Consider the following 11,348-nt stretch of genomic DNA (forward strand, 5'->3'; position numbering starts at 1 on the left):
GTCGGGGCCACCGGGCGGGTTTGAGGCCACCAGGAGGGCTCGGGGTAGCAGGGGGGGTCGGGGCCACCGAAGGGGTGCAGGGCCACCGAGGGGTTCGAGGCCGCCGAGGGGAATTCAGGGCCACCAGGAGGGTTCGGGGCTACCAGGGGAAATCGAGGCCGCCAGGGGAGCTCGGGGCCGCCGGGGGGGGCCGAGGCCGCCGAGGGGGCTCGGGGGAGCAGCACCCCCGGGCCCTCCGCGTGGTGAGGCGGCGGCGCGGCCCGGGCGGGGCCCTGACGCACCTGAGGCGGCGGCGCCCGCGGCGCGGCCAATCCCCCGGCGGGGCGCAGTTGGCGCTGCCCGCCCCGGGGCGCCTGTCGCGCTGAGGCGGCCCGGGGCAGCCGCGTACCGCCCGGCCCCGCTCCGCTCCATGGCGGCGGCCAACGGGGCCCTGGCCGAGGGCGCGGCGGCGGGTTCCCGCGGCAGCGCGGCCGCCCCGTCGGGCAGGAGGGAGCTGAAGGTGGTGATCGTGGGGGACGGCGGCTGCGGGAAGACGTCGCTGTTGATGGTGTACGCCAAGGGCACCTTCCCCGAGGTGAGGGGCCGGGGGCGCGGGGGCTGGGGCCCGCCCGGCGCTGCCTGCCTGCCCCTGCCTGCAGCTGCTTCTCCCTTTGCAGCAATACGCGCCGTCCGTCTTCGAGAAGTATACTACCAGCGTGACGGTGGGCAAGAAGGAGGTCACCCTGACCCTGTACGACACGGCAGGTAAGGGCTTCCTCACCTCGGGCGGCCCCGCTACCAGCCCCGGCGGTGCGGGCACAGGGCACAGGGCACAGGGCACAGGGCACGGTGCTGAGCCCCAGCCCGGCCCCCGCGCCTCGGAATTTCAGTCAAACAAGCACAAACTGCTTCAACCGGTGTAAAATGCTGGTCCTGTGAACGTGCCTGTATTTCTGTTCCAGCACCTGTTGCTATGTCAGCTTAAACCAGACCAATACCTGAAGGCTGTAAAGCTGGACATATTCTCAAATTGCTTTTATGCAAGCGTACTTTTAACGTGATAGCGTGGTTAAGGCTGCAAGAGGTTAAAGTACAAACAAATCAACAACCGTTACCTGTTGCAAGCATAAATGTGCATGACAGAAAAAAAGAGGCCCCTTGTCTGCTGGCAGTGCTGGCCCTGCATTCGTTCATTATCTTAACAACCCAGTTTATTGAGAAAATCGCATCAGATAGCGAACATATCTGAAGGTATTAAAACCCATTTCCCAGATGGAAAGCATAATACAATCAACTGGGAAAATATTTTAATCTCCTGCCACGTGTGATCGACTAGCGAACGAGAAAAAGGCTGGTTTGTGTTCAGAATAAAAAGGCTGTAGCAGTAAAAGCCGTTTGAAAATGCTGGTAGTTTGCTTGGGTTCATTTGAGGAACTTGTGAAATGGTTTGTGTTCAACTTAATTCAAAGTACCTAGTCTCTTGTTATCCAGCTGTGTTCCTAAATGAGCCCTAAAATTGACACATGCTCTGTTTCAGCTCTGTAAATCATCTGTTTCTGCTCAAGCCTGTGGAGTTGTTCCAAATTTACACCAACATAAATAAGAACTGAATGCAGTCCATGCTAATTTTTAATAGTAGTAAAACGCGCTTATCTTTTTGCAAACTGTACACGATATCTGAATAGATAATTTTCAAGTTTTTTAATCTAGAAGTGAATTTTATTGCTAATCTTTAGTGCAGTATAGTAAGATCCTGAGTACCCAATTTGCCAATATATCTTCTTGTGTCAATTTTACTGTTCTCAAGTCAAGATTTGTTATCAAGATTTGGATAATGTAGCTTCTACTGAATGGCACGGCTTTTGTGTTTGAGTCTTAAAGGAAGAGAGAAGAGCTGAAATCTAGTGTAAGCAACCAAAGAGGGATTTCCTTAATACACTGTGGTGGCACAAAGGACTTGCCACAGTGAACTTGTCTAGTTTTTGTGTTTGTTCACTGTCAGTGTGGCATTTTTGCCTGTCACGCATTTCTTGTTAACATGGCTGGCTTTCATTTAACATTACCGTGCTGCAGCTTCCAACGTTTGCTTTTCGAGTCTCTTCCGGGCTTTAAAGAACATGGGCTGGATCCAGAAATGGCGGTACGTAGGGCAGGTTCAGTAATGCAGCACTAAACTCTCGCAAGCCTGACATAAGTGCTCAGCTTCTTGCATCATGCAGGGAGTTCAGCTCTGCGCAAGACCTACAGCTGCCAGCAGCCTCAAGAGTGCTTGCTGAACTGGGCACTGGTGGCTTACCATAGGATAGTTTGGGCTGGAAGTGAACTTTAAAGGCCATCTACTCCAACCCTGCCCCAGTGAATGGAGGCACCTTCAACTAGATTAGGTGGCTCAGAGCCCCATCCAGCATGACCTTAAATGTTTCCAGGGGTGAGGCATCTACCACCTCTCTGGTCAACCTGTGCCAGTGTCTCACCACCCTCACTGTAGAAGATGTCTTCCTTACATCTAGTCTAAATCTACCCTGTTTTAGTTTAAAACCATTACCCCTTGTCCTACTGCAACAGGCCCTGCTAAAAAGTTTGGCTCCAGTTTTACCTTGTTTCCTTGTTCAGGTGTGCAACTTTAGCAGAAAGCATCTACCATTCTGCCCTTCCACATTTAGTTTACAACTATAAATAAGAGCACTGGGACATATTTTGTGTCTCATAAGACAATTCAGGAAGTAGAGATACCATTATTGTGTAATTGGTAGAGCTCTTTGCCATGAAAGAACAATTGCTTTCCATCTCTCGTCTGGAAACCTTGAAACCAAACATATTTCACCTCCCAAAACAGCATCATAACCACCAGGCTAGAAGTTGCTAGAGGCTGCTGACACTTGTCTCCTCCCTTCCTATTAAATCTGTTTTGCTTTGCATGAGACACATGAAGATTATGAGGTGCGGAGAAAGGGGGGACATTGCCACCTTGGTTAAAGCATTTGCTTGGGATGGAGAAAGACTTGAGTTTTTGTTCTTTTTCAGAGCTGCTTACATAGTTTAATGTTACAGATCTGTATCATACTCTGTAATTCAAGCAGCTTTTCATCCTCTTTCTGAAGCTGGAAGTTACACTAGAGGAAGAACTCACCTGAGTACATACTTTAATCCCATCCTGTTTTTAATAATAGAAAACTGATGTTGAGTTCCTTAAGGTCTGGACTAGGACCAAGAGCTAGGTCCTGTCCTCTGAGTTCAAATTGTGCAGTAAGAACAAGGGGACTGTCCGGAGTTTCAGCTCAGTGTTCTGGAGACAGGAGAGCTCCTGTCCTGCTGTGTGGATGCAGCACGGGAGATGCAGTTTTGGAATCGGTGTTTCCCTATGTTGACTTGCTTTTGTCATATCATGCAGCAGCAGCTCATTAAATTTCTCTCTCAGCTGGGTGATGATGCTCTGGGGTAAGCATACAGCAGCAATTGCAGCTTAAAGAGGAGTCTAAACATAACAGCTTATTACTGGAAGTGGAGTGGTGCAGCCATATTGGCCGTGTGTTATGAGTCCTCTTCTGAATTACTGAACTGCTTGAATTGGCCCTGCTCTTCTCTAAAATCCTAAGACAGCTTGTGTTTTGCTTCTTAGTCTGAAAGGTTCCCAAATCATTCAAATTATCATAAAATTATTTAAATGTGATCAAAAGGATGCTAAACTATTTCTGAGGTGAAGGTCTTCAACTAATTGCTGTGTAGCAGTGCAGGAGAGAAGGCAAAGCAGTTCTCCTAAAAAGTGTCACAGGATCTTCATGATGGACCCATTGCAGAAAGGACTGCAATATTTTTAGGATCTTACTAAGCGCAACAGTTGCATGTACTTCAGCATCATGGGAGGGTGAAGGACAGGTTCAGCTCTGTTTAAACTGTGTAACTGTTTAAAGGTAGAAGGATTCTTTGTATTCTCAAGTTCTGTGCAGTGCAGCTTGAGAGTTTGAGCTTGTCCTCCTTAGGGAAGGAGAAGGACACAAAGAACCTAAGAATCAAACATTTAAAGCTACAAAAGTTATTTTTTTTTCTTGACAAGAATTCTGGTAACAAACGAAGTTAATAAGTTAGTCTAAAATAGGCTAGAAAAACAACTTTTGTGAGACTTTTATACTATGTTACTCTGTCCTCCTTGTCAGAGACACCTCTTGCTGTCACAGGAAGTTGGCGGTATGTATACGCAGTGAGTAAAGGCTTTGTAATATCATTTGTCTCGTCTGCGAACAGGCTTTGCAGCTGCTTATTCAATTAAAAGTTTCCATTTCTTGCTGTGCTTGATAGAGGCCAAGGCCTTGAGAGGTAAATTAACTCTGTTTTTTTTACATACTACGGGAGCAGTGTTGATGCTTTCGCTGGCAGTTCAGACACGAGGTTCAATTTCTGATGCTGTTCAGTGCAGGACTTCTCAGACCAAAGAGCAGAGCTCTGCTGGGCGTGGAAGGCTGAGGAGGAAGTAAATGCCTCATCATTGTGGGTGCTCGCTCTCTGACTGGCAGGAAGCACACATGAAGCCTGCAGCGGGGTTTTTCAGGTCTGTAATGACAGATGTGTGGCAGTCTGAGGCCTTAAGAGAAATTTTAAAAGCCAGTATATGTAAGAATAATTTTTCAGAACTTTGAAAAGGAGGGTGTGCCTGAGGAAGACAAAAAAAACCCAGCTTTAATTGAAGTGTGCCCCCCGCCAAGCGTCCTTTTCTACTGATTTCTACTCTTCTACTGTCCTCTTCAACTGCCCAGAATGCCCGTTTCCCAATTTTTTTTAAAGTGAGTAGTGAAAAATCATAACTGGCAAGCTAATAACCGTGGTATGCCCACAGAGCCTGCAGAATAACAAATCAAAGATAATTAGGTGCCTTTCTGTGTGCCTGTGAGGGCTTGCCATTGCAGGTTCCGTGTCAATCCTGAACCACGAGAGTGGAGTTGCAGCTGACATGCGGCCATCCGCAGGAAGCGGTAGGCTGCTCTGGACCGGCTGGCAGGATATTACATTCTTCCGTACCCGTTGGCGGCGATGGGCAGCGCTGCTGTACCTTAGGGCAGCATGTCCTGGCAGGCTCCTAGGCTGCCGAGTCTTGACTCTTGTCCTTTACCCTCTCCTGGCAATGACGTGGGTGCTGAGCTCCTTTACAGACTAAGCAGTGGACAGGCTGGCACTTCTTTGGTGGCAAACTGGCAAACAGGTGAGGAAGAGCAGTGGTGAACATGCATGTCAGACAGAGACCTGTGGTTTCACTTCTTCTCCCATTCGCCCTCAGCCATTGCCTGAGGTACCACCCCACCGCAGGGCCCAACTACAGCAATGTGGGTTATGCAACACATCACAGAGGCATGCAGGACTGTGGTCTTTGCAAAGAATTAGCAAATTTTAGGTTAATTCAGCTGGGCAAAGTTTTTTCTTCAAGAACAAACAAACAGACAAGGTCTCCGATGCTACAGTGAGTTGAGGAAAGCAGAGGAGAGTCACAGATACACTCACATGTAGGCATATATTTACCTGATTCTTCCACAGCATGATTTTTTTAATTGGGGAAAGAATACAGCTACCTATGCTTGATGAAGTACACTCAGGGATTTTGCATATACATGAAGTTACTGCTTAGGTCTACCCCTGTTCCTTCATTTTAAAACTCTTCTACTAGAAGACCTAAATCTGTGCCAAATTAGCTCTGACCACAGACTGAGCAGCTTTACAGAGAAATAGTCTCCCAAGGCCCTTCCTTGCATTTCATCAGCAGCACTTAAGGACAGGAGGTGAAAGGGATTGTTTTCGGTGAGAAGGACGTCAATGTTTAGACACAGCTTGATCTGGGTCCTGTTACATCCTCAGCAACAGAAGAACTGCATCTGAGCTCTTATAGCACAGCTTCCTCTCCTTCCAAGTGAGTGCTGCAATCATCCGACCATCATACAAGTTAAGCAATTACCATCTAACCTTCCCCCTGTGGTCTCTGCGCTATACCTTGTTTGGTGCTCTGTATTTGAAATTCCAAATGTGCATGGAGCCACATTTTATTCAGCAGCGTTTTCTCATGCACTTATTTTCTCAGTTTGCTTAAGAAACCCAAACAACTGCACAGCTAGTTCTGAAGATGAAGGTGCAGCAGTTCACTGGGGCATATCTATAGTTTTTGACTTGCGATACAGCATATTTGTGTCACATCAGACACCTCTTCTGTTATCCCATGCAGGAGAGTATGAATTTAACTCTATGTTCTGATTTCAAGCAAATGAACACGTTTCTTCCAATGGGACAGTCCTGACTGCCTCAAATTGCCAGCAATAACTTGGAAGACCTTTTGATTTTTACAGGCTACATTAGTAGAAGCTCAGAGGCTTGAACTTGAACAGGGAAAATCATACACAGCACTTAGCACTAGAGAAAGTTAGGAAGAAAAAAAAAAGTTTGGCACCTGATGTGTTTAATGCATTTAGAGGATTATCTCAGCAACAAGATGGTAAATCAGTTGCAAACAAGTAGGGCTAAGCAGTACAGTCTTTGCTCTGAATGTTTGTACAATATGGATAATTTTGTCAGTTGTGTATTATTTCTGGATTAAACCTTGAGGGAATCAGTCCTTCTTTGTTCTGCACCTCACCCACAGAGCACACTGTTCTTGTGAAAGCTCCAGTACAGAACGGTCCAAACCCAAGAGTCCTGTTTTTACAAATATCTCGAACAAACTGAGTAATGGTTTATCCAGGAGGGATTGGCTATATCTGGTAATTACTGCTTTTTGAACTTAATCTTTCAAACCAAGACCTCTTCAGACCCTGGCACGGTGATTACTGCGAAGTCATATGTATGGCAAGGGGAAGGAGTACAGGTCTGAAGTAAATTGGCTTCCTCTTGTCAGATCACGTGCTAGAATATCCCTCATAAGAAGTATGACAAATCCCCTGCTTTTCCAGAATTCAGCAGCATCCCTAAGATGAGCTCTGTAGTCCTGCTTCAAAGACCAGTTAAGCCTGGCTCATGTTGCAGCATGTCTTGTAAAAATCACGTGCATGCTGCTACAGCGAGCAGCGGTGCTAAAGGCACGGTGTGCTAATCGCTGCTTCCTCTCAGGTCACTGGGCTGGGAAAAGCAAGTTTACTACTAAGATTTTTACTTCAGCATTTGTGTCTAGCAAATATGGCATTTCTACTTCTCACAGCATCGCACGTACAAATGTATTTGGGAGAATGGAGCTACTGCCAAATTGCAAAAATTTTAATCGATAACTGTCAAATTCCTCTTGCCGATTTTGCTTCTGAGCAGCAATTTAGCGATCGGCGATTGAAGTGCTTCTAAGTACTTGGACGAAGCAGGCTTTTTATTAAAACTTGCCAAGGACATGTTTTATATTCTATTTACTTGTTAGTGAAAAGGACTCTCCTGCACTTCAGAGAAGGAATTTTACAAGTACAGAAAACCTGCAGTCTGTGCAATTACAGTGCCATTGTTCTTGATTTCAAACATGTATCTTTACATATTCCCATCATACTGCTTAAGGACAGAGATTTCTTTTATCCAAAACATTTTCTGTGTTTCAGGGCAGGAGGATTACGATCGGCTACGACCGCTTTCTTACCAGAACACAAACGTCGTGTTAATTTGTTACGATGTCATGAACCCCACTAGCTATGATAATGTAGCAGCTAAGGTAAGAGACTTTTGTAATTGCTTCAACCTTTCAAACAAATTATATGCACCCGATACATGACAAGATGTCAGATTAAAAAAGCTGACGCTTTTAATGTCGTGTACCCTGGGCGTGTAGATGCACAGATCACTCATCACGCACTGAGCTGCAGGTCACAGACCTTAGACCTTGAGCTCACCTCTCCGCAGCTCCTAAGGGCTCAGAACTGGGGTCAGCTCTGCAGCACACTAAAACGCTAAAAAGATCAAACACCAGCAGTGAAATCACTGCTTTATCTGTAGCCATGTCACACAACCAGCATTGCACACAAACATTTTAGATTCAAGTCTACTTCCATCACATGCATATTTAACTACAGGGGAGGGATGCAGGCAACCACTTGCCAGTACTAGGAGTTCTGTAATGCTCCAAAGTAGCAGCTGACATTCCTGTACACTGCACCAGCAAAACAAAGCAAGACTCGGTCCAAATTCCGCTCTTAAATACAACTTCAGAGGAGCTCTTCTGAATTTAAACAGATGTTAAGTAAGCACTTTGGCATAGCGACAGATGCCACCTATGTTTTTATAAATCAGCTGACTTTAGGTAGGACTTCTGAATATTTCTGTAATGTAAATAGTGCATGTTGGGTCCCTGCCACTAGATTAACGACTTTTTTGCAGCATATATTAAATGCGGGTTCAGTTCCTTGGCTTTATTGTTTTGATTTCAGGAAAAAAAAAAAAAAGCAAGCGGCATATATAAAAGATTCTTTTTTTTCTACCATCAGTGGTATCCTGAAGTGAATCACTTCTGCCGAGGTGTCCCGCTTGTACTGATCGGCTGCAAGACAGACCTTAGGAAAGACAAAGAACAGTTGCGCAAGCTCAGGGCTTCTAAGCAGGAACCCATTACTTACAACCAGGTAAGTACAAGTGCAGTTAAAGCTGTGTCCTCTTTGCAAGAGAGAAAGCACGCTTACTTCAGCAGCATTGCTCCTCACCAGTACAGTCACAGATGCTCCAAAACTAGCTGATCACAGTGCCCAGATAAATTATTGACAGTCAGCACTTGGAGGGGTTTCTGTAAGTCCTTTTGGGAAGTGGTGCATTTTTAGAACTAAAGTAAAGAGAAATTTGGTATCTTGGTGTGACTGAAAGGACGCTACTAGCTATGCCTTCTATGCTCATTACATCTCATTCTTGTTTTCTTTCACAGCTGGGTTATTACTGTTGTTACTGTAAGTCTTAACAAGGTTGTTGGACTCCCTCCTTCATAATTTTTATTAGCATACATTGCTCCCATCACTGGTGCTTTGATCAGGACTGTGATAAAGACTGGAGATGCTAGGTTATACATTACAGGATTAAAAATACTGACTGTTCTGGAAAAAAATGTGTTTCGTAAACCCTTTTTAAAAATAAATCCTTTCAAGGATAATAGAAAAAACATCTGCAAGGCTTCTCTAACATAAGAGACTTTTCTTTGAAGTCTCTAGAAGGGATCTTAAAAAAAATTATTTACATATTATCAAATGATTTCAATGCAGTGAGACAAGTAGTGTTACATCACCGGCATAGCTGCCCTAGGCACAGGAGAAACAATGATGGAACAACTTGTCCCATGTCATACAAGACCTTTCTGCTCTGGTCTCCCAATTTTTAATTTTTTTTCTTTAAACTACACAGCCATCCTTCTCATCTCATCTCAGAGCAAGAACAGCAGCTTTCAAACTGTTTGATGCGCAAGTCCAGGGAACAAGGTTAAGTGTACTAAACCCTTGAACGAATCAGTACTTTTTCTAAACAGCATGAAAAGAAGCTGTAACTGCATCACCACTAAACCTCGCTGGGACTTTTGGCTTGTCTTCCTTGCACACAAGATGAGATCCCCATCCTATTGCTTTGTGAGCAGATGCAGATTGTCCCTCATTTGCATTAATAACTGCCCTTCATTACCCTCACACATGAGTTCCAGAGCAAGCAACAGACACTTCTGGCGAGTGCTGACGTCTCATGCGATTACATTCCAGGGCCCACACGATGTACAAACTTTGTCTCCTGCTTGAGCCCTCCAGCCTGGTTTTTCTTCCCTTAAATATACACTACCTCAGTCTTTTACAGCTGATGGCATCTTGAGTCACGCGACACGATGCTTCCAATGCCAAGCACAGAGGAGCTGAACAGTATCTGCCAGCACTGCAGCTTGCAAACAACTGGAAGGAGACAAACTGCTTAAATATGCTGAAGAAAAATCCCCCTATAGAAGCCTGAGTGCTCAAGTGACCCCACTCTAAGGGCTTATAATGTGATAAATGCAGTTTGTGAGCTGTGGGTTGCACACCTGGAATTCACACTCCAAGGCTCACAGGCATTCAAAACTGGGGGCAGACTGCAATGACAATAAAAAGATCACTAGCAAAGTAAGAAATCACTGTAGTGATTTCACACAGCCAGGACTGCATGCAAATGTTTGATTCTAGTCTGTTTGCATTGCATGCGTTTGGGTGAGACTGAGAAGCGCAGGTGCCCATTTCTGTATCGGAGGATTTCAGCTGAGCCCTTGTGACACTCCAAAGCAAAAGTCAGGGTTCCTGCATGTGCACCAGCAAAATAAGGCATGGCTTTGGTCCAGATTCTGCTCTTGCATGTGACATTCATTACTAAAGGTGACATCATGTAATAGTTAAGGTCAGACCTCAAAAAATATTGCCGTGTAGAGACCTTAACCTCACTTAAGTATCTACCTCAGCATTTCTTTTAAACAAATTTAATACTGAGAATATTTTTACACGATCAGCAATCTACATCTGTAGAGACTCTTAATACTGAACTGTTAGGCCAGGCTCTAGATCAACATAGGGGGAAATAAACTAGTTTATTTAACAGCACCTCAGTTTATTACCAATGCCACTTACATTCTAGCACTATACTCAGAGCCAGCTTCTTTCTCCCTGACCTCATGATACGAAGATGTACCAAATAATTCCCTTTCTTTCCCACCTCGCCTTTCTTCTCTCACAGTTTGGGTTTACATCTCCTCTTACCTTTTGTTCTTCCCAGGGGGAAGCAGTTTGTCAGCAGATCAATGCAGAAATTTATCTGGAGTGCTCAGCAAAATGTCGTGAAAACATAGAAAATGTTTTTAAAGAAGCAACAATCATTGCACTGAATGCCATGAAAAAAGCCAAGCGCCAAAAGAAACGGACAGTGTGCTCAGTGTTATGATCTGGACTGCAAGAGAGCATCGACTGCACAACAGACAAGCAATCCAGATTTTTAAAACCAGCTTAACTTCAAAGACGCTTTTTTCATTATGTTTGCATTCCCAGAACAATGTTTATTTTAAAATGTATTTTTTAATATTTTTGCACTTTCATTGCACTGCCCTCATAAAATTTTCAAAGCTCTTTATCAAGGTTAACTGATGCTCATGCCTTTGTCCATCTGGCTTTGGCTCCTAACTGCAAATGACCAGCAGTCAGGTCTTGGACTCTATTTAAATTGCAATGAACAGCAGCTGCCACTATATGACTTCATGTTGTTTGGTTTTTTCCCCTCTGCAAAATAATTGTGGAATGTTACAGCTACAATTTACTGTCTTTTTCAAGCAGAAAAGCCACATCTTTTGGAACAATTGGTTAGAGTAGCTTATCGGGCACCTATGAAGAGACAGAAATGGAAGTTCTGTCTTAAATATTTAATTTACAGCGCTGAAAGTTATAAGTACTCCA

The 11,348-nt window shown here is 44.8% G+C and overlaps 1 protein-coding gene across 2 annotated transcripts; it reads left to right on the forward strand.

The window, feature by feature from the left end:
• Positions 1–276: 276 nt before the first annotated feature.
• On the forward strand, positions 277–11,145 carry RHOF (ras homolog family member F, filopodia associated). Of its 2 annotated transcripts, none has more exons than XM_055709983.1 (5): positions 277–574; positions 657–744; positions 7,527–7,636; positions 8,406–8,540; positions 9,304–9,458. In XM_055709983.1, the coding sequence occupies exons 1-5, from the start codon at positions 410–412 to the stop codon at positions 9,397–9,399; spliced, it is 594 nt and encodes a 197-aa protein (XP_055565958.1). In that variant the 5' UTR covers positions 277–409; the 3' UTR covers positions 9,400–9,458. The 2 variants fall into 2 exon arrangements, with proteins under 2 accessions (XP_055565958.1, XP_055565952.1); XM_055709977.1 differs by lacking the exon at positions 9,304–9,458 and adding an exon at positions 10,678–11,145 and having other exon boundaries at positions 305–574.
• The last annotated feature ends 203 nt before the right edge of the window (positions 11,146–11,348 follow it).

This window comes from Falco cherrug, chromosome 1 (genome assembly GCF_023634085.1).
Source record: "Falco cherrug isolate bFalChe1 chromosome 1, bFalChe1.pri, whole genome shotgun sequence".
Classification (NCBI taxonomy): Eukaryota; Metazoa; Chordata; class Aves; order Falconiformes; family Falconidae; genus Falco; species Falco cherrug.